The following is a 24,324-nucleotide window of genomic DNA, read 5'->3' on the forward strand; positions in this document are numbered from 1 at the left end:
TATATATTTCTATATAGTTATAGTATAGTATTTAATACCATATAATACATTATATTATTTTTATGTATTACAATGTCATCATTTTCAGACTTTAATCTTACATTTAAATACAGCACAAGACTAAACTAAGGCTGAATCTATAAAGCAAAGTTAGAAAGTCTGACAACAAGGACAAAAAATATGGTAAATAAGAAGACAAACACAAATAAGAATACTAAAAAGATGACAAACATCATGAAGAAGACAAGTCCTCAGGGAATGTTTCCCGCTCAACACTGACATTAACAGAAGGAAACGGTCTAGGTCATACCAGCTGCTGCCATGCTCAGGGCTTTAGAGATGAATACCTCAGTGTTTACAGACAGTTGGTCTTTACTGTTGAATTTGTTCGGTGCTGCATGCATTCCCACTGTTCTGCTGCTTCGGCCCCCCAGTGGTGGAACAAACATCCCACAGCTTTTACAACATAAAAGTCACTGCTGCACACTGGGGTGTGAATATGAGCGAGCGAGGAATGTTCAGCAGCACTGTACAGCCACACAGGGCAAGAGTGATAAATCTCAAGTCTAATTCACACTGACAATACTGCAACTGTCAAGGTTCAGAAACCGACAGAGAGGGAGAGAATTGATGTGCACATTCATGGAGAACGTGATGCATGAGCATTTCTCTGTAACGAAGAAATGTTAGGTCTCATGAGTCCAACTAAAGAGATACAATTGCACTACTGAAACTAGAATTATGGATCAGCTCTACAACGGTCTCATGTCTCAGACTAGTGCTGACATCTTGTGGTAATGCATCAAGAAGCATGAAAGTCGAGGCCAAGTTTTGAGAATGGTTTCTTCATTTTCCTACAAAGGTCTGAAGGTACAAGACTGTAGTTGGTTTCCTCAGTTTTATCCTGAAGAACAACGAAGAACAATGTTCTATTCATTATTCAATATTATCCAATCTCATCTATGTAAGCTATAGTGTATGATTTAAAAGGACAGCTTATCAAAAAATGAAAATATTGCTATTGTTGACTTTCTCTTTGGAACACAAAATTAGATATTTAAAAAAAAAAGTTTTGTCCCCAATGACTTTCCATGTACGGACAAAAACAGTTAAAATATCGATATCAAAAATATTAATTTTACATAAAAATAAATTATTATATAAACTAATTAATATTGACTTATTTAAAATAAAGCATAACATATAAATAATAACAATATAAATGTAATTATATAAATATATATTCTAATGTTTACTATTAGACTATTAGTTTACTATCAACTGTCACACAACAACAGAAATTCTGAAACGAAGTAAACTTCACTGTATTTTTTCCACTTCATTTGTGCTCACAAAGTGTTGCTAAAAAGCATCTAATCTGATAACAGGATGAGAAAGATGAAAGAAATCAAAACAGCTTGTTTGTTGCAATACAACTCAGTCATAATTGATGAGGAAACTGTAGAAATCCACTGTACATCCTTTGAAAAATAGACGTTCAGGGAAAAAAAAGAGCCAGAAAATGAAAGAAAGGCAGTAGAAAGGATATAGTGCAGGATAAGAGCGGTTTCTTAATCTGGTTTTGATTGGATCGGAGGGTGACAGCTCAGTGAACTGGTGCAGAGCTCTGAGGTTATTGCGGTTTGGCACTCCAGATTTTCAGAACAAGCAGTCAAAAAGAGTTTGTCTATGAAAATGGTAAACTACCAGGTGAGGTTGTTGGGGGTGGAAAAAAAATCTCATTGAAATAAAGCTTTTAACATTCGAAATATCAATCCTACTACTACACTTCCTGAAAATGTCACTTTATCATCTGTCCTTGGCTTTTCTAAAACGTGAATATTCAATAAGAGCGTGCTATGAAAATGCTGCCAGATTAGCTGCGAGAATGCTTTCATTAAAGTCAAACCTATCCATGCAAATGTAAGACTGCATACAGCATCATTTTTAACAGAATGAATCAAAGTATGAGAACGTGATGCATGAGCATTTCTCTGTAACGAAGAAATGTTAGGCCTCATGAGTCCAACTAAAGAGATACAAATTGCACTACTGAAACTAGAATTATGGATCAGCTCTACAACGGTCTCATGTCTCAGACTAGTGCTGACATCTTGTGGTAATGCATCAAGAAGCATGAAAGTCGAGGCCAAGTTTTGAGAATGGTTTCTTCATTTTCCTACAAAGGTCTGAAGGTACAAGACTGTAGTTGGTTTCCTCAGTTTTATCCTGAAGAACAACGAAGAACAATGTTCTATTCATTATTCAATATTATCCAATCTCATCTATGTAAGCTATAGTGTATGATTTAAAAGGACAGCTTATCAAAAAATGAAAATATTGCTATTGTTGACTTTCTCTTTGGAACACAAAATTAGATATTTAAAAAAAAAAGTTTTGTCCCCAATGACTTTCCATGTACGGACAAAAACAGTTAAAATATCGATATCAAAAATATTAATTTTACATAAAAATAAATTATTATATAAACTAATTAATATTGACTTATTTAAAATAAAGCATAACATATAAATAATAACAATATAAATGTAATTATATAAATATATATTCTAATGTTTACTATTAGACTATTAGTTTACTATCAACTGTCACACAACAACAGAAATTCTGAAACGAAGTAAACTTCACTGTATTTTTTCCACTTCATTTGTGCTCACAAAGTGTTGCTAAAAAGCATCTAATCTGATAACAGGATGAGAAAGATGAAAGAAATCAAAACAGCTTGTTTGTTGCAATACAACTCAGTCATAATTGATGAGGAAACTGTAGAAATCCACTGTACATCCTTTGAAAAATAGACGTTCAGGGAAAAAAAAGAGCCAGAAAATGAAAGAAAGGCAGTAGAAAGGATATAGTGCAGGATAAGAGCGGTTTCTTAATCTGGTTTTGATTGGATCGGAGGGTGACAGCTCAGTGAACTGGTGCAGAGCTCTGAGGTTATTGCGGTTTGGCACTCCAGATTTTCAGAACAAGCAGTCAAAAAGAGTTTGTCTACGAAAATGGTAAACTACCAGGTGAGGTTGTTGGGGGTGGAAAAAAAATCTCATTGAAATAAAGCTTTTAACATTCGAAATATCAATCCTACTACTACACTTCCTGAAAATGTCACTTTATCATCTGTCCTTGGCTTTTCTAAAACGTGAATATTCAATAAGAGCGTGCTATGAAAATGCTGCCAGATTAGCTGCGAGAATGCTTTCATGAAAGTCAAACCTATCCATGCAAATGTAAGACTGCATACAGCATCATTTTTAACAGAATGAATCAAAGTATGTAACATATACAAAAATGCAAAAAAAAAAAATATAGTATATAAAAAGAAAAAATACCATTTTGACATCAGATACACACACACACACACACACAAACACAAGAATATAAAATTGCAGTACATAAAACTATATATACTGTATATATATATATATATATATAATTTCAGTATATAAAAACAAAAAATAAAAATTGCATTTTGATATAATGTTATGCTTTTAAAATAAGTCAAATAAATATATATAAATAAATATGAATTGTGTCTACTTATGAGTGAGAAAAGGTGGCATTGCTGAAGATAAAATATAATTTGTTTTTAAGACTTAATTTTTCATATTTCCTTATGTGTTATTTCGTAGCTTGAGGACTTCACTATTAATCTAAAACGTGTAAATTAGCAATATTAAAGAGTACGTAGATGTATTCAAAGTCTGGCCTGGTACTGTACATCTGGCTTGGCAAAGGGTTCATGACAGATGGCTGTAATGGTCCAGAAAGTCATGGACAAAATTTGAGCATAATTGCACAAATCATTTTTCTTTGGGTTGAACTGATTAAATTATGTGAACCCATGCCAGGTATAAGGTCAGAAGGTCATGAAAAACAAAAATGAAAGTGTGAAAAAGATATATATTTGATACCTCTTGAAGAGCTTGAGCCTGCAGCAGAAGGTCTTTTCTGAGTTTCTCCGCCTGCTGTACATGGAAAGAGTTCCTCTGGCTCTGGATGACAAACACCACTTCTCTCAAGTCTACAACAAACACAGAGAAAAACACATACTCACCATGTCATCCCATTAATTTGCTTACTGCAGGGCACACAACATTTTCCCATTGAGAACCATGACAGTGACATTGGGTCAGAATGATTTTGTTGCAAGACAAGTGTATCTACGAGTTCTCACTCTAAAATCTAAGCACAGGAAGGACATGCAGACCTTTCATCTAATAAATCCACATTGACGCACATTGAGCATCGGTGCCAATTGAGTCCAATCTGCAACATGTTCTAATTCCTGCTCTCTCACCAATGTTTTCCTGTCTCTATCTACTATCTCTCTTTAATAAATCAAAAAGCCCTAAAGATAATCATGCCTTTATCTGAACAGATAACATTTGGAGGGTTTTGGCCCTGGGAAGAGAAAAGGCTTAGTGTCTTAGTCCGTTTAAAAATACGTTACAAGATTTCAATCTAAAAATCCAGTTTTCACAAAGCAGGGCTGCGTTTCCCGAAACCTTCTTAACGCTACGTCGTTCGTCTCTGGGCTCAAGGTCAAGTCAGTACAGTTGCTTCTGGGGCCGGATTATAGAAACGTCCTATCGTAAGTCTCAAGTTAAGATCTGACAAGTTCAATGCTCCAAATGGGAACTGAAATCACCATGGTTACCAAACAGTTAAGAATGGATTTGAGATGGAGTATGTTTTTTGATCTACAATAGCTGCTTGCTTACTATATCACAATGAAACACTCAAAACCACACAGCGTGCTCTCTTGAATAATACACAAAGGATCCATTTATAATGAGCTCTAAAAACAGAGAATGAACTCAAACAACCTCAATGATACATGTGTCAAAAGAGCCATTGAGTCATGAGGGTGGACTTGACGGAAATGACTCGATTGAAGACCTCTGAGTGGTGTAATTAAGACACTGATTTAACATGCTGAGACATTGATGTCACTGAGTACAATCTGTGACATTAATCTAATGTCACCACAGTCACTGTAACCTTTACATGAACTTTATATTTACCACCAAACCAGCCAGGCAACATCATCTTAACATTTGAGCACAGAATGTCTAAACATTATTTAAAAAAAACTTACAATAAATAGCACTACAACACTTACAATAAATAAAAACAAATAAATAGAAATTTAGACAGACAGACAGACAGATAGATAGATAGATAGATAGATTTTAGTCAGTGGTTTATTTATTATAGTCATTTATTTGACTAATAAATACATAAATTGACTATAATTACATTTATTATTTACTCACTATTGCACTAGTATGATTTGTATGAATTTCATTATTTTGTAGAACAAATTGTTAGGCTCTTCTGCATACAATAAAAGTGAATTATGGTTGCAGAAATTATAATAACAGAAAATGTTCTGCGGTAACTCTTAAATCTAATTTGCGCTTAGATACATTCAAGTTTTAAAATATACTTTTTTTTGGTGATTTTTTTTTAGTTATTTTTGGAGCTTGACAGTTCTGTAACTTCACTTTCATTGCATGGAAAAACATGAATATTCTGCACAATTTCTACTTTTTGTTACAACAAAGCAAGAATTAATGCATTATATAAAATATAAAATATTCCTTTAAGAAGCACAGTTACAAGAGATTTGGCATCTCTCTACATACATTAATCAAATAAAACCTTACAGCATTAAAACATAATAGGAGGTATTAAAATACTTGATGCAGGTGTGTTGTATCAGCAAAATGCAGGTGTTTTTTTTGTTTTTTTAAATGATGCACTCATATTCCACTTCATTACACTACAACACCCACACACTGAAAACAGACTCTAAATCTGCAGGCTGGGTAAGAGAATTAACTTTGCTTTCATACGTTCTCCCGAGTGGGAAAGCTCTGACATGTAATAAAACTCATACGGCAATGAGAAGTGTCACTTCTTTAATAAGTCTTGCAGTCACTTCATCATGAGCTCTGTTTCTGTTTGCTCCACCTCAAGCTCATGCACAAGGCTTTCTGCCAGCCACGGCATTTGCACAAAAATGTGGCCGTACAGCAAATATTGCACATCATAAATTATGATTATTAGACATCAAATTTTCATGACGCTTTTTTAAGCAGCTCTGAGAAATGAGGCTCATTTGTCAACACAAACAAGACGAGGTGTATGAAGAAAGAGATAGCTTCGTAATCTTCCTTCGAGACAGGCTGAGAAAAAGTGAGAATGTGGAAAACAGCTGACATGAGCAAACAATCTGTGTGTGCCTCAATCTGCTCCCTAGTTAAGTGGTAAGCAGTCTTCACAGAGAGTCAGCCGATTCGAGGGCTCTCCCATTGTCCTAGAAACGTTGCAGTGTACTGAAATGTTCGCTCACTATAGAAATGTTCAAAATGCACTGTACAAACTGAGCATTGGCTGTTTGCTATGTTCACTTCACTGGATATAGTCAGAATAACTTAATACAATTTCAACACCATAAAGTTGTCAGGCTGCCAAAAATGAACAAGCACATATTTCATAAGGACATTACAATAAAAATACAACATAAATCTCACACACACACACACACACAAAACATTATATACAGCATATTTTAGATAAGAAATATATTTATATTATTTACATTATTTTATTATTAAAAATATGCATTATATGCATGTGTGTATAGCAGTGTCATGTCATGTTAAAGTGTTGACTGAATCATTTAATTATGTCAATAATAATATAGAAATCAATAAAATTTTAAAATGTAATGTATAGCATATAATGTTTTTATAGTGTATTTTAGATATCAATAACTAATAATGCAAAAATATATTTATATTTACATAAATTACATTTATTTGATTAAAAAATGTATTATATTTATGTGTGTATGTATGTATAGATGAATCTTATAATTACGTTAATAATTCAGAATGTAATAAAAATACATATGCGTTTTTATTTGTTCTAATTTAAAGTATAGCTTATAATGTCTTTTTTATTTCAAATGTAGCATATTTAGATAATAACTAATGCAAATAATTTATTTTATTTAAATTATTTTATTATAAAAAAAATGTTCATCATATTTTTGATGATAAAATAATGTGTTTGTTCTGAACAATTCAGAAATAATAATAAATAATAAAAAAGGTTAGAATGGTTGTATATATAATAAAATGTAAATATATTGTTCCTTTTTATTATTTATGAATTTTCATATACTTAGCGCATAAAGGCCCTTGCTAGTACCCAAAATGTTCATTTCATACTAATTCCTGTCATAGGGAGCATAATGGGATACAGCCCAAGTCTGTATGGATTGAAAGCTTGAGTTGTTTTGCTTGAACCCTCTCTGTCCATGCAAAGCTAAAGGGCAAGAGAGCCAAGTGCCACGGGCAGGATCTGTTATGTAGTGTCATGCTGCTTTAATTTAATGTTGCTGCCTGCCATCTCTGCTCTGTCCTTCTCCACCTCAAAGCTGCTATTGATCTGCCGGCTCTGATGGGAAGGGGATTTACCTCCTAAACCACATCATGCCCATCTCTTACAGATCTGCCTGCCTCAGGGATAGACGCTTAGAAAGAAAATCTACGCCATTCACTCAAGCTCCCTGTTCGCATCCTTCAGTGTTAAGCGGCAGAACGCCACTTTTAAAAGCCTTTGTGCCAAGTCTGCTTTCAACTTTGTATGTATGTTAGGCCTGTCACGATAACAACTTTTTGTTGTGCGATATATTGCCCCAGAAATAATTGCGATAAGTGATATTATTGTCATTTTAAAGACCATTTTATGCCATTGAATATATAATCATAATGTAACAGCATAATAATGCAAGAAGGTCTACACACTTCCAAATGACAACAAACTTTTAATTTTAAGAATATTTAGTCAGATGTCCGTATGCAAAAAGGCACAGATCCCTAAACAAGGCCATATCTTCAGATGAAACTTTTTTTGTAGAAGCATTTTTTAAATTTGTACTAGCAGCACCTCCTGACTACACCACGTTATGTACAAGAAGCTGCAAAAGACACTGGCACAAGTGGACATTGATTTTTAAGTAAATATAATGGCCGATATATTGCGTCACCAAAAATTATTGAGGTCATGTACATATATTGCGCGATAAGTCGATATATTGATTATTGCGACAGGCCTAATGTATGTACGTGTATGTGGCTGCATACGGATGTGTGATGGGATCTTTTACAGAGATGTATTTATAATATACATACATAAATATACATACATATATATGTGTGTGTGTGTGTTTTAGTGCACTGGATTTATCCATATAGTAACAAAAGTGTATGTAATATGTCGCTGTAAGAGAAAGCGTATGACCTTGCTGTACATTTTATTTATCACTGTTCTGCAAATTTCCACTGACGAAATCCAGTCATTTCAATAGGAATCCGTTATCACAACAGGTTCAAGTTGGTCACATTGACTCAATGTGCTGACAAACAGAAAGCTGCTTGGTTTGAAAGCCGTGAACGATGTTTCATACGTCGATACACTATTGAAAATAGTGTAATCTCTTACCAGTAAAGTGTCACGAAAATGTTGCTAATGTGACCACACCTGAGGCAGAATGCAGTCATGGAACCTCATAAGTATCAAATTTATTACAAATTTAACATTCTACATATGTTCTATACAAAACTAAAACTCCACACGATTCACAACTACTGTTAGCATGTTGCTAAGCTAATAATATAATTCTCCAATACACAGACACACACAAAAAAACACTGAGGAAGCAAATACTGTGTAAAACTGTACATTTTTTTATATAGAAGTATTTTTTAATTAAAAAGTACCTTTATTTTTTTATACTTTTTGTATTGAAGGAATCAAAAATTTATATTTATAATTTTATATTTCTCTAGAATTTTTTTCACTGATCTTGTTGCAATGAATTATAGGATTATACACTTCACTTAGAATACTGACTTATTTTGACTAAAATGGCCATCTGTAAGCACTAGAGGTTATTGAAATACATAAAAAATAGTTTATATCAGTTAGTGAATATCACAAAAACTCACCGTGCCAGAAAACCCCCCCAAAATCTAGGTGTTTAAGCCACAATAAGCCAAAGAGGCAAATAGGATGCAAAAAAAGACAACAAAAAAGCAAATGCGGGACAAAAACCACATTTGTGGTATTGTGGTAACATTTTGGAAACAAAATTACCCTCTATTAATTGCCTAATTACATTGTCAGGTACAAGAGAAAAAAAGATTGCATGGTTTCAGTCATAACATGATGGGCAAAAATCAATCAAAGCACATGATATTTGTAAATAAATTATTACTCGAGACCGACAGGTAAAATAAAGTGTCTGGGGTCAAAAATGTAGACAGCTTACAAAGTTTTGGAACAGAGTTATTGTGTGTGTCAAATCTATGTGTCGGACAGGCATTGCACAGGTGTATTAAAAGCCCGAGGAACATTTTCACAATCTTCCTCTCCTGGCATTATGGGGTGCCACAGTAATAACGGTTATCCAGAGCTGGCAAGCATCAATGATAAGGCACTTGCCAATCTTCCATTGTGTCTCTATGCTTGTGTGATGTCAGTATGAAAGCACAGAGCAGTGTGTAAAAAAAGAAACTAATTAAAGCTGAATATAACTGGTGAGGCCTCCACACTAATGGCGTTCGATTAATCATTAAACAACGGAACTGCAGAGGGGTGGAAAAAGGAGAAGTCTTGACATTTTGTCTTTCATTCTGACCTTACATCAGCCTTGCTCTCTCTAAGCTTGGTCACCATCACCTTTGCACGTACCAAACAAACGAGAACAATGTGCCATGGAGCGAAGTAAGTAATTAGGAATTGTATTGAATTATTGCACTTGGCTATAAAACAGTGACTTTTTTCACCGCAGATGGTGGAAATGCAAAGGATGGTTCTTTAAAGCCTCTGTGAAGCCTAATTTTTGGATGTGAAGGCCAATCAAACTATGACATGGAGAGGAGTCAGAGGTGGCTGGTGTGAAGAGAACCTAGTAGGGGACTTGACAGTTAGTTCAATGATTTATTTGGTGAGGTAGCCTATCGTTTGATTACAGGGCTTCGAAGCATATCCTTCATCAAGTTTCTTTTTCTGTCTCACCGCTCTCTCTCTCACTGTTCAATCTGTATTCTACGGGAAGGGTGACTCCAAAGATAAAGGGACTGAATCTTCTGGATAAGGGAGATGTATTGAATGAGACGCTGGAGAATTGAGCTTCAGTCAACTGAATTGTTTTCCCCATATAAAGTATCACCTTCAGGCTGTGCCCTCTACTTGCTTGCTTTTTTCCCCTATCACATTCTCCAGGGGCCACTGTTCACTTTCCAGGGGTCTCAATTTACACAAACACAAGTACCTAATAAGATGTAATGTAAAAAAAAAATTTCATAATTTAAAAGGACAAATAACGTAAAAATGCTACAACTAGCAACCTGTGGAGTAAGTAACCTCACCACATGCAGAGAAAATTATATTTAACAGAACAAAATAAATGTAATTGTATTGTGAAATGCTGCAAAAACTTTTGGAAGAAAAACATACAAATCACCATTAATAGTCAAAAAAAAAAAGTCCACATCTATATTCTATTCAATAAGACAACACATGTACTCAATAAATTATAGTTATAAATTACAGTAAAACAACGATCCCAGAACTCCCTGTGTGATATATCAAATATATTTATTAAAGCAAAAATATGTCTTTGAAATGTTAAATATTTACCGTGCATGAAAAAAAAAAAACATCATCTTGCACACAGATTTTTATCTAATCAAAGGTTCTGTAGAATGAGAATGTCCTGGCTTCTAAAAATTCATTATAATTCTTATAATAATTCTTAAAATTATATCATAACTTTATATAAAGTTTCAATATTAGATGAAAATAAATTTGTTGAAATACTAAAATGACTAAAACTAAAAGTAAAATAAAAATAATTTAAAAGCACATAAAAATACTAAAACTAAAATTAAAATAAAAAAGAAAACATAATAAATAAATAATAAAAACCAATAATAATAATAATAATAATAATTATAATACAATAGTACATAAATAATACTAAAACAACACTAGATGCGAGTAGTTCAAGAATATTTGGCTTATTTGGCTATATTTGGTTTACTGATATACTGTGGATATATGGTTATGAACTTAAAAAAAAAAAAAAAAAAACTGTCACCATATTTTTACAGCAAGGATATGACAACCACAGCTGCCAATCTTTTTATTTATTTATCTATCTATCTATCTAACACAACAGGATTTTCTTTTTCCAGTGTGCTAATAAACAAAAAGCCAAGATTTAAAAACTAGGAGGAGGCTTCTGATAAATGCAAGTGTGGCAGCCCACTAAAAACGAACCACCACAGATGGTATTGCATCCACCCAGGAACCAATCAGATTCTGTCCCACAGCGACACAAGATGGAACCACATGACAGCAGAAAGTCAAATTAGTTCTACAGCAAACCAGAACAAAGTCAGACATGATCTTGTTTGCTTATGTATGATAATAGAAAGAGGGAAAGAGAGGTGACAGAAAAGGAGGAAGGGAATGAGACAAAAAGTCGAAGAGAAAATAGCACATTTATCCCCAGAGGCTGGTGAATCAGGTAGCACAAGACTGTGAATAAAATGTGGGACTGTAAACAGAATATTGACAAAACAGACTGATTACTGAGGAATATACAGACTGTAATATTTAACTGACTCCACATGCCAATTTTACCTCTAAAGACCCAGAATGCAACTACATAAAAAATAAGCCATTTTACACAAGACCGTTGAACAGTTGGTGGCATACTCTTTGTAGACGAAGGGGTTGGGGACATTTAAAAGTATTGCGCACAACCAACCCACAGGCAATCAAGACTTTAACCACACACTGTGCTTGGATCTGCTAAAAAAGCTCAAATCTTTATTGTGCATTCATACCGTCTCAAACTGAAGAGCAAAATTCTGTGAGACTGGGCAGTGAAGACATATGGCAGGTGCTGAAGTGTGAAAAAGGCTAAAAAAAATGTTTTCCAGTGCTTAGTGTGCTCACAAGTTCCATCAGAGCGTCTACCGCAGATCTTCAGCACTGAAGTAATTAGAGGTGATGTTTCAGGGCTCAACAGTAGGGAGCACAAAATGCAACTTGCAGCCAAAGGCAGTACCCATCATTTCATGTTTATCGCTTCCTTTTTGGACTTCACTCAGGAAGTCCAGAGACAAGGCATTTACGACATTAATTGGAGTCATGCAGACCCAATGAGTCTCAAATCAGTCAGAAGGTTACGGAGGCAGATTTAGTCAATAAAGGCACTGAGAACACCTCTGCACATGCCCGATCGAATGCAAAGAAACGGATGTGGTCGTTTGTGTGGTGTGTGCGTGTGGTGGAACGCTCCATCCACCTGGCACAAACTCCTGCTGACAGTTCGCATTGCCTGAGGTGGTGGTGGGGGGGGGGAGCGTAAAGGACAGTCACGTTGTGCCCCCGCTGGAAGTTTGTCAAATCTCTGAACGTCAGCAAAACAGGTGCAGAAAACCCGATCCAGCACCCTTAAAAATATAGATCAGGCAAAAAATAAAAATTCTCTTATTTACTCAACCTCACGTTGTTCCAAACCCGTATGACAGACTTTTGTGGGGAAAAAAAGCAGAAAATATGCCAGTCACGCTTTATAAGTATTTACAATGAATGAAGCTTTTATGCTTCGATAAGGATAAAAACGCACCAAAGTAGTATCAAAATGGTTTGAAGCCACTGAATAGATTTGTGTTCCAAAAGTCCTAAATGTTATTCATTTAAAACCTTGACATCTTCCCTAGTTCTCTTTGTCGCAGTAATGTTCGATTTGTGAATGAATCATTCTTTTGAGTCAGATTTCAATTATTCAGTTGATTCGCTCAGAAAGATTTGTACACAATTCTGGCCGATTCAGTTCTCCCGTTCAACTCACTGAATTTAGTTGTGGCAGTAAACTATAACTTTTATTAGTAAAATTAAAACTTAAACTAAATTAAAAGTTAATGCATGGTTTCAGAAGAATTGGAATAGCACAGGAGTCATATCGACTACATTTATTGATACATTTATAGTGCATTTGCATATTTATTTGAAGCTTGTCTGTAACTGTCTCGTAATTAAATGTAAAAGAGCAACCAGCAGCCAGTCTTTTTTATTTGATTTTCCTCCACAGGAGAAAGTCATGCAGATTTGGAACAACATGAGGGTGAGTAATGACAAAATTTTCATTTTTGGATGAACTATTCCTCTGAGACTTGGCAAATGTACAAATAAGCAACAGTCTACCAACAATGATAATTGGAATAACTGGGGGCAAAAAGCCCAAAAGAAAAAACTGAAGTGAGAGTTTGTTCCGTCAATCACGCATGACAATGATTACCAGATGGAAAGCAAAAAAAACAATGTGAAGAATAATGGCATAATTTTTCGCCTACTCCTGACTTCAGTGTTGCTTTAACAATAACGGACATCATCTTTCTAAATGACAGAGCCACACAAGAGGGGCCATTAAGCCGTACGGAGGAACAATGAGAATGTCAAGAGTGGATTTTGCACGCTCAGTGGCGGGGGATGGGAGACAAGAAAGGCTGTCGATGGCTCATTTCCATGAGCGGTGGCGTTGTGCATCCTGGCCCAGAGCTGATTGTTTCAGTGTAGAACTGGCTGTGCTCCAGTGACTCAGATCATTGTGCTGCTGTAGATGTAACGATTTGGAGTGATCCAAGTTTGTATGCAAAGCTGCCCAATTCCTTTTGACTCACCTTGTTGAAAGAAAGAGAGAGAAAGCGAGAGAGGGAAAGGGAGTGAATGAAAGCGATCAAAGGATGATAGGGAAGAAAAAAAATGAAAAACGAGATAAGATGGGAGAGGTGGAATGAAAGAGGAAACTTGAGTATTCACTCCAAAAAAAGGCCAGCTATATCAGCTGGAGCAAAAAATAACCCTTCAGATTTAAGGCCCCCTTAGGTGCTACAGGAGGACATTAATGCAAAAACGGAATATTCACCCATCTTAGGTTTAAGATGAAAAGCTTTCCAGTGGAAAATAGGAATTATATGAATTATGTTGGATGTAATTATATGGGATGTGTATCTACATATAAAAAATAAAAAAAAAGATTGGTCGGTGGGTTACCTGAACGAATATTTAACTAATCAGTCTTAAGGAAGCGCTGCAAAATTAATCCGAATTTGGGTTCACCTGAGCCCGTCGGATGCATAAGGGTGCTCTCATGTACAGAAAACAGGAGTCTTGAGATTACTAGGACTGTTTATAACTTGACACACCAACATTTGTTGGGGTCCAAAAACAGGGTGCGGTGCAATGCAATGGCTAAAGATGCCCATCTGTATGTATACTACCACTACCTAAAGTTTGGGGTTGGTAAGATTTTTGTTAAATGTTTTCGAACATTTAAGAAATCTTGTAAACTATGTTCACACGACAACATTGTGGTACTAAAAAAAGGAACCGTTTTTTTAAAAGTTTCGAGTACAAACGACAACATTGTCAAAATGATCCCTGTTCACACGGATCCACAAAAAATGACTAAAAACACTTTATTATGCATGCCAGGCCAGTAGTTGTCACTTTGTTAAAAAATAATATGCGCTTGCGCACATACGCATTCCTAAAGACTGAACTTGTACGCATGCATCACAAATTCATGTTTTCATAGTTTACACAGAGATGCTAATAATTTTCAAAAACTTGCACTTTGAAACCTGCTTTCAAGAGTTTGCATTTTCAGGCTCCCAAAACGCTGTTGTCATGTAAGTAAATGGCCAAAACTCATAAAAAGTTTTCCGTTTTTAGTTGAGAACAGTGTGTGTAAACACCCCCTTAGGCTGCATTCATTTGATCAAAAATATTGTAAAAACAGTAAAATTGTGAAATATTATTACAATTTAAAATAAATTTTTCATTTTAATAAAGAACATGTAACTTATTTATTTGATGTTAAAGCTGAGTTTTCAGCATCATAGTCTTCAGTGTCACATGATCCTTCAGAAATCATTCTAATATGATTTTGTGATCAAGTAACATTTATTATTATTATTATTACTGACAACAGTGGCTCTGCTTAATATTTTTTCCCAGAATTTTTTGATGAATAAAATTTGAAATTTACTGTCACTTTAATGTGTTCTTTCTGAATAAAAGTAACAATATCTTTTAAAAAATGTATCTTATTGACCCCAAACCATAGTGGCTGACTAGTTGATTTAACCTATTTGCTTAATATATTTTAATAATCTTATATAATACTGTTATTTGTATTTATAATATATTCAAAAAAGACACTGGTCTAATATTTTTTTAATTCTCCATCTTTTTATACCTGTGAATTGTTCAGCACATGGGTCAATATAATATTTTTAACTCACCGATGGAAAGGTCAGTGACATCCAAAACCATTTTTAAAAAAAGAGAGAGGAAGCGTGTTAGTTAAAAAATGAGACAGAAAAATGTGTTGGAGGGAAGGAAGCAGAGAGAGGCACACTTTTTTGGCAGAACAGGAAAAAGAATAACACTCATTATGATTCTCAGCCAGGGTTGGACATCACAAAACCGCCTGGACTCAAACACCTGAACTTAGGCAAGGGAGCTCGAGCCAGTTTAATCATGCTCATTATAAAGCTGGAGGCCCCGGCCCTGTGCACATCTCACCCGAAGACTAATGAGCGTTGAAGGCAGTTTTAAACCTCCTACTTTGCATCAATAATTCAGCACCTGGAGGCAGCTCCACTTTAAAAGATTCCAAATCCGTGAGCCTCATTATCAGGTCTTAAACTGTGCGCCGCTCCAAGGAAGTGGATTGAGTAAACATGATCTCTGCCACTTTTAAAAAGGCAGAGTTGCACTTTAATTGCTCAGAATGTATCCGAGTTGTCGCATAACTAGGCGACAAGCAGTGATGAGAGCCGTTCAGGAGAGGCAACACCGTGAGCTTTTCCGAGCAGATCCCAGAAAAGAAAGCAGGTCACTTGAGTTCAGAGAGATGCAAGAAAAAAATGTGGGATGAGGAGGAAGGGAGATATGAAGTGGCTGAGCTTCTTTTTCTGTCTCATGTCTCAAGAACGATCAAATCTGTGGCACACAACAGTTACAGAGAGAGTCAGAGATAATTTGAAAGATATATAGTTAGAGAGATAATTTGATTCAGTGTCACATGATCCTTCAGAAATCATTCTAATATGATTTTGTGATCAAGTAACATTTATTATTATTATTATTACTGACAACAGTGGCTCTGCTTAATATTTTTTCCCAGAATTTTTTGATGAATAAAATTTGAAATTTACTGTCACTTTAATGTGTTCTTTCTGAATAAAAGTAACAATATCTTTTAAAAAATGTATCTTATTGACCCCAAACCATAGTGGCTGACTAGTTGATTTAACCTATTTGCTTAATATATTTTAATAATCTTATATAATACTGTTATTTGTATTTATAATATATTCAAAAAAGACACTGGTCTAATATTTTTTTAATTCTCCATCTTTTTATACCTGTGAATTGTTCAGCACATGGGTCAATATAATATTTTTAACTCACCGATGGAAAGGTCAGTGACGTCCAAAACCATTTTTAAAAAAAGAGAGAGGAAGCGTGTTAGTTAAAAAATGAGACAGAAAAATGTGTTGGAGGGAAGGAAGCAGAGAGAGGCACACTTTTTTGGCAGAACAGGAAAAAGAATAACACTCATTATGATTCTCAGCCAGGGTTGGACATCACAAAACCGCCTGGACTCAAACACCTGAACTTAGGCAAGGGAGCTCGAGCCAGTTTAATCATGCTCATTATAAAGCTGGAGGCCCCGGCCCTGTGCACATCTCACCCGAAGACTAATGAGCGTTGAAGGCAGTTTTAAACCTCCTACTTTGCATCAATAATTCAGCACCTGGAGGCAGCTCCACTTTAAAAGATTCCAAATCCGTGAGCCTCATTATCAGGTCTTAAACTGTGCGCCGCTCCAAGGAAGTGGATTGAGTAAACATGATCTCTGCCACTTTTAAAAAGGCAGAGTTGCACTTTAATTGCTCAGAATGTATCCGAGTTGTCGCATAACTAGGCGACAAGCAGTGATGAGAGCCGTTCAGGAGAGGCAACACCGTGAGCTTTTCCGAGCAGATCCCAGAAAAGAAAGCAGGTCACTTGAGTTCAGAGAGATGCAAGAAAAAAATGTGGGATGAGGAGGAAGGGAGATATGAAGTGGCTGAGCTTCTTTTTCTGTCTCATGTCTCAAGAACGATCAAATCTGTGGCACACAACAGTTACAGAGAGAGTCAGAGATAATTTGAAAGATATATAGTTAGAGAGATAATTTGAGAGAGGGTTAGTTAGTTTGTGAGAGGTTAGAGAGAGTGACAGAGAGATCATTTGAAAGATATATAGTTAGAGAGATAATTTGAAAGAGCTAGTAATAATTTGAGAGTGGGTTAGATAGATAATTTAAGAGTTAGTGATAATTTGAGAGAGTTAGTTGGTTAGTTATTTGGTGATAATTTGAGAGTTTTAATTTGAGAGAAATGTTGGTGATAAATTGAGAGGGTTACATTTGAGAATTAGTTAGAGAGGGATAATTAATTAGTTGGAGAGAGGGACAGTTTAGGTCAACAGAGAGATAGTTAATTAGTTAGAGAGAGGGATAGTTAATTAGTTAGAGGGACAGTTAATTAGTTAGTTTGAGAGAGAGATAGTTAAGTAGTATAGAGAGAGTTAATTAGTTCGAGAAAGAATGTTAATTAGATAGAGAGAGGGACAGTTAATTAGTTTGAGAAAGAGACAGTTAATTAGTTAGAGAAAGAGAGATAGTTAGAGAGAAGTATAGTTAGTTAGTTAGAGAGAGGGTTGAGATTTTTTTGTTGTTAAAAATAGAGATCACGATTCTGAACTAAACAAAATAACATTTTACTAGAAGCTGTGACAAAAATATTAATTGCTGCAGTCCATTTAAAAATGCTGAGTTAATTTGAATGAATAAAAAAAAAAATTACTCAATGATTCACTCATAAATACTTCACTTTTTTTCATTACTGGATGAATCAGGGCTGTGACAAAAATATTAATTGCTGCAGTCCATTTAAAAATGCTGAGTTAATTTGAATGAATAAAAAAAAAATTACTCAATGATTCACTCATAAATACTTCACTTTTTTTCATTACTGGATGAATCAGTGTTTCTGAACAAACCTTTTGAATGAATGATTCAATGACAAATACATTTTTTAACAGTCACAATGTAATTGACACAAATGTTATTTGAAAAGCCAACTACTTTCAAAAGGTGATTTGCTCTATTTCGATTACTACTATAGACATCGGTGTTTATATCCGAACTATAAACTTTTATCCCAGTACTTCTGTGATAATATAAATGATTGTAAAACTGTGTTTGAAAAGACTGTTTGTGAAACTGTTTCACACCTAAACATGAAAACTGCTCTCTCTGTGTCAGCGGCAGTGCGAACCAGATTTGAATGTTATGGTACGACTTTGTCAAAGGTTTAATAGACACAGACGAATCGCTGTCCTTTAGATTTGAATCGAGATGATCTTTTAATGATTCATTGTGCAGCTCTAATGAATGAGTAGACAGTTAGAGAAAGAGAGTTAGAAAAGGCTAGACAGTTTGAGAAAAACAGTAAGAGAAAGAGTTAGAGAAAGATAGATTGAGAGAGATATGGACGGACAGACAGATTAGACATATGCACTTTGCTAGATTAAAGTGGTGACACAGCTCATCCATTGACACATCTTACCCCAATCTCCCCATATATCATAGCAAACCCATTATTCACTGAACTACAGAATTTGAAGTGCTCTGCATGCCTTCTGACAGCATAATATTGGTCATAACCAAGGCAGAAATTGCAAAGACTCCTAATAACTTGGCACATGTGCAAGTAATAAATCTGACATCCCTGTAGTATGAACAAGACTCGGGTCTTAACCATATTTATAGACTTAATCACATTAGAAATCAGAGATGCCAACACAAACACAGTGTTGTGTTACGAAACCATCAAAAGTGCCATCAAAACTGGATAAAGCAGAAGTAAAGCCGGGGTAATTCAGCATTACAGTTTGGCTTGTATCTACAAAAGCTATTTTTCATGCAATTCATCCTACAGGAGATGTTCCACAGAGGAACCATGGTGAAGAGAGACATCAGACACATCTGATATAATAATATTGAAAAATGAGCTAAGATTTCTTATTTTAGGTAAAACAAGCCTTTGAAAATCTCCTAGGCATTTCATTCTAGACTTGAAACACACTTGGTGTTTGTCAACCCATAATTTATTAGAGGAATAGTTCACAAAAAAACATTCTGTCATCATTTACTCACCCTGCTGCACCATCTTGATCCAAGGAGATGTTAGAATGTCGAAGCTGTGTTGTTTTTGAATGTTAAAAGGCAAAGCAAGAAAGGGAGTGGAAACTATTTAATTCTATCTTCTGGTGCTTTTTATCCTTTTTTTTGTGCTGCTTGGACATTCTGAAAAACATCTGGTTTCAAGTTCTATACCAAGTTCTATATTTAGTCATTTAGCAGACGCTTTTATCCAAAGCGACTTACAAATGAGGACACTGGAAGCAATCAAAATCAACAAAAGAGCAATGATATACAAGTGCTATAACAAGTCTCAGTTAGCTTAACGCAGTACACGTAGCAATTGTTTTTTAAATAATATAACAAATAAAAAGAAAACAGATAGAATAGAAAAAAAATAGAGCAAGCTAGTGTTCGAGGTCTTTTTTTCTTTTCAGTTCAAGTGGCATATTAAAGACTGAAACCCCCTAGGGTAGAAAATATCTTCAAATTTACACACGATATCATTGATTCATTTTTGAATATCACCAGTAGGTGGCAGCAGAGGTGTGTTATTGTGACATTGTATTAACTTGAAAAAAATGAATAGGTCGCTAAAGGTAAACCCTCTTTAGCGTAACTAAACAGACTTTGATTGCTAAGACAACATACGTGATATGAATTATTTTATAATTAATTATATTAAGTAATATGGCAAGATATTATTCAGGCAGCAGCTACTGGTAGCCAGTGCAAACTGATAAACAGAGGTGTAACGCGCATTCTTTTTGGCTCATTAAAAATTAATATTGCTGCCGTGTTCTGGATTAATTGTAAAGGTTTGATAGAACTGGCTGGAAGACCTGCCAAGAGAGCATTTCAATAGTCCAGCCTGGACAGAACAAGAGCTTGAACAAGGAGTTGTGAAGCATGTTCCGAAAGAAAGGGCCTATATAATAAATAATATACAGGTTTTAGATAAAGCAATGTGAGCAAATACTGACAAAAATAATGAATGATTGGGTAGACTATTCCTTTAAAATGTATTATCATCATTATCAGATATAGTGCTGTCATTAATAAAACAAAGTCACTGTCATTTTGAGAATATCCTTTTCTTTTTTCAGACTCAGAGGGACTGCAGTCAAACCGACATCATTAAAGTCTTATTTTAAAACCCCCTGAAAAATCTCCGTTTTGAAAATGAAACCCGGAGGAACTGTTATCTTGCCCTTCCCGAGGCTCTTGAAAGATTCTGATATCTACTTAATGCACCATATGAGAGTTTTGAGAAGACTTTCAATGGTGCGTTTCAAGAAAAAAAAAAAAGTCTTCACCCAAGTTTAAATTCAATCAGATAGTTACATAAAACATTCTCAAGGACACCTCAGAACATCACTTTTCAATTTTACAGTTTGACGCGTCACTAAACAACAGAAAAAATGCATGCTTTTATCCCTTTCCGCATGTTCAAATAACCCATTATTTCCCATCCACTCCATCCAACTCTTCTTCACGCTTCATTAGATTAAAAAAAGGCTCTTGACTTTCTAAAAGATAAGACAGGGCCGATATGATGTCACCACCATGGCAACCGTAACTGTGTGAAGTGACTGTTATGCACAGGGATTGGCTTGCTTTGCTGGGTATCGTTTCGATGGCGAGCGAGTTCATGCAGGCCTTCAAACCCTTCTCAAAAACAATATCTGAGATCAAGCACACTCAAATATTCCATATGACCTTCTTCTGGGAGGAATGATGCATTTCAAGCTACTTCTCAATATTCCGATATGAGGTCGACTCTGGTCTACAGTATTTTTAGCTGCGCAGACAATATCCAGAAATAATTTACAGATTATGCTAGTGCGCTTGACTTTTCGCTATATTTGTAGAGCGCATTACATGAGAAAACAAAGCTCAAACGAATGCCTCTCTGACATATCCGCCTAAAGCGCTTCAAGCAACTAACCACTTCTGGGAGACAAAGGAGAAAAAGAAGAGAACTTCAAAACCATAAAGGTTATTGTTCTGTGTCACATGCTTGGTGCAAGAAGAAGCTCGGAGAGTTTTCTTAATCATACTACAGGCTGAGGCATAAGATGTACCTTTTTGAAAATGAGACTTCAGTGAAATTATAAAACCATCTTTGCACTTCAGGCTTCCTTCAACTGTTTGATGTATAGAAGTCATTACTTTTCGACAGACTCCACATCCACTTCATGAAGTTGATTCATTTCCATACTTGCCTGGTTTTGAGTCAGACAATGGATCATTTCAAACAGACAGTTTAACTCTATTCTGCTTTTATAAAGCATAATTTCAAATCTGTACATCAGTTTATACTCAAACTGTTGATCTACTTTCATCTTTTAACACATCCTGATCGTTTCTCTCTTCCTTTTCTCGCCTCATCCACCGAGATTTCCTTTGTTATGCAGCGACAGCCAATTATAATTGACCTTTACACCTTTAGAGTATTTAGTATGCTGAGTGCTCTTAGTCCTGTTAAAGACAAAAGAAAAGCAAAACACCAGAATCAATTTAGCTGTAATGGTTACTAGAATAAAGAGGTCATTCGTTTCATCCAAATCGTTTCGCACCTTCGGCAATTGCGAGAGAGGCAGAATTATGAGTATTGTAATAAACCCCTACGATCTGTTCATTCCACTACGTCATACCGGATTACCCTCACTTGCCTCGCTACACTGAAATATCAAACACACGTACAGCGCACTGCAAACGGTGACCCAAATCAATTAGCTGTGCCCTGAAATCTAATCCTGCTGCACGGAGAGTGGCGCCGACTAAAGCCATCTAAAATAGACCTTATAATTTTCTCTTTAGATGAGGCATCAGTGATATTTACAGTTGGTCTGAAGAAACATAAAATGAAATATGATAAGAGCATACCTGACTGGAATGGTACTAAAATACAACTTGAATTCTCAGGAATTATTTCTGTGAGATTTTGGTGCCTTTCAAAGCTCCTCACAATCCTGTTGACTTTTGCAGGATGTGAAAGGAAACAGAAGCTGCTTGGATACTCACCGAGTTGAGTCTCAGAGGGAGGTTTTTCAGCGTCATGGATCTGAGGAGAGAAGTTGAGAGAAAGACGACATTAGAGGTGTAGAAGGAGTGTTTACAAATGGACCAGGAAGTAAATAAAAGTCCAGCCTGGAGGCACTCAATACATCATTCGTTTTGACAAGACAATCCAGCACTATTAGTGCATGTCAATAAGTACCAAGTAACACTAAGGAAGAGAGATAGATGAGTCACACCCTATTCAGGCAATTCAATTGCTATTGATTATTTCTTAAAATGTAATGTTGTCTTCAAGTCCTCCTGGGAAGTTCTTACTGACAAGATCAGATCTCATGTTCATTCAAGTGATTTCTAGGGCAAATTTAAAGGGATAGTCCACACAAAAATGAAAATTCTGTCATTAATTACTCACCCTCATGTTGTTCCAAACCCATGAGACCTTTGTTCATCTTCGGAACACAAATTAAGATATTTTTGATAAACTTTGAGAGCTTTTTGACCCTGCATAGACAGCAACTGAACTATCACGTTCAAAGCCCAGAAACGTAAGGACAAATAGTCCATGTTAAAGCTCTCGGATTTCATAAAAAATATCTTAATTTGTGTTCCGAAGATGAACGAAGGTCTTACGGGTTTATTACTTATATAATCTATTGTGTTTATATATTATATATTGTTTGTATTTATTTTATTATATTATAGAGTATAAAAACAGAAATCTTTGACAAAAAAGAAAAATATATGTACTGTATGTATATAACATATAACAAATAATATTTTTTTTTTTCCATTTTTATGTCAACCTGAATTAATTTTGAATTTATATGATAAAGATTTCTGTTTTTATATTCTGCTTATTTCTGTTTATTACATCATTATAGAGTATAAAAACAGAAATCTTTGACAAAAAAGAAAAATATATGTACTGTATGTATATAACTTATAACAAATAATATAATATATTTTTTTCCATTTTTATGTCAACCTGAATTAATTTTGAATTTATATGATAAAGATTTCTGTTTTTATATTCTGCTTATTTCTGTTTATTACATAATATCATATTATACTAAATTATATTATTATATTATAGAACATAAAACAATCATTTATCATATAATTATTTCAAAATTAATTTAGGTGTGAAAGGAAACAGAAGCTGCTTGGATACTCACCGAGTTGAGTCTCAGAGGGAGGTTTTTCAGCGTCATGGATCTGAGGAGAGAAGTTGAGAGAAAGACGACATTAGAGGTGTAGAAGGAGTGTTTACAAATGGACCAGGAAGTAAATAAAAGTCCAGCCTGGAGGCACTCAATACATCATTCGTTTTGACAAGACAATCCAGCACTATTAGTGCATGTCAATAAGTACCAAGTAACACTAAGGAAGAGAGATAGATGAGTCACACCCTATTCAGGCAATTCAATTGCTATTGATTATTTCTTAAAATGTAATGTTGTCTTCAAGTCCTCCTGGGAAGTTCTTACTGACAAGATCAGATCTCATGTTCATTCAAGTGATTTCTAGGGCAAATTTAAAGGGATAGTCCACACAAAAATGAAAATTCTGTCATTAATTACTCACCCTCATGTTGTTCCAAACCCATGAGACCTTTGTTCATCTTCGGAACACAAATTAAGATATTTTTTATGAAATCCGAGAGCTTTAACATGGACTATTTGTCCTTACGTTTCTGGGCTTTGAACGTGATAGTTCAGTTGCTGTCTATGCAGGGTCAAAAAGCTCTCAAAGTTTATCAAAAATATCTTAATTTGTGTTCCGAAGATGAACGAAGGTCTTACGGGTTTATTACTTATATAATCTATTGTGTTTATATATTATATATTGTTTGTATTTATTTTATTATATTATAGAGTATAAAAACAGAAATCTTTGACAAAAAAGAAAAATATATGTACTGT

General features: G+C 34.9%; 1 protein-coding gene across 6 annotated transcripts in view; it reads right to left on the reverse strand.

Moving 5' to 3' along the window:
- Positions 1 to 24,324, reverse strand: part of LOC107756277 (beta-1,3-glucosyltransferase-like) — a 74,055-nt gene that overhangs the window by 27,636 nt on the left and 22,095 nt on the right. For 4 of the 6 annotated variants that reach the window (XM_016573335.1, XM_016573317.1, XM_016573301.1 and 1 more), the window contains exons 3-4: positions 22,406 to 22,445; positions 3,933 to 4,042 (exon numbers count right to left, since the gene is read on the reverse strand). In XM_016573335.1, the coding sequence (XP_016428821.1) occupies positions 3,933 to 4,042; positions 22,406 to 22,445 (150 nt within the window). Of the gene's footprint in view, positions 1 to 3,932; positions 4,043 to 22,405; positions 22,446 to 23,577; positions 23,618 to 24,324 lie in introns of those variants that run through there. The other 2 variants (XM_016573309.1, XM_016573344.1) reach the window with 2 other exon arrangements.

This window comes from Sinocyclocheilus rhinocerous, unplaced genomic scaffold (genome assembly GCF_001515625.1).
Source record: "Sinocyclocheilus rhinocerous isolate Xijiao unplaced genomic scaffold, SAMN03320098_v1.1 scaffold1152, whole genome shotgun sequence".
NCBI classification, from domain to species: domain Eukaryota; kingdom Metazoa; phylum Chordata; class Actinopteri; order Cypriniformes; family Cyprinidae; genus Sinocyclocheilus; species Sinocyclocheilus rhinocerous.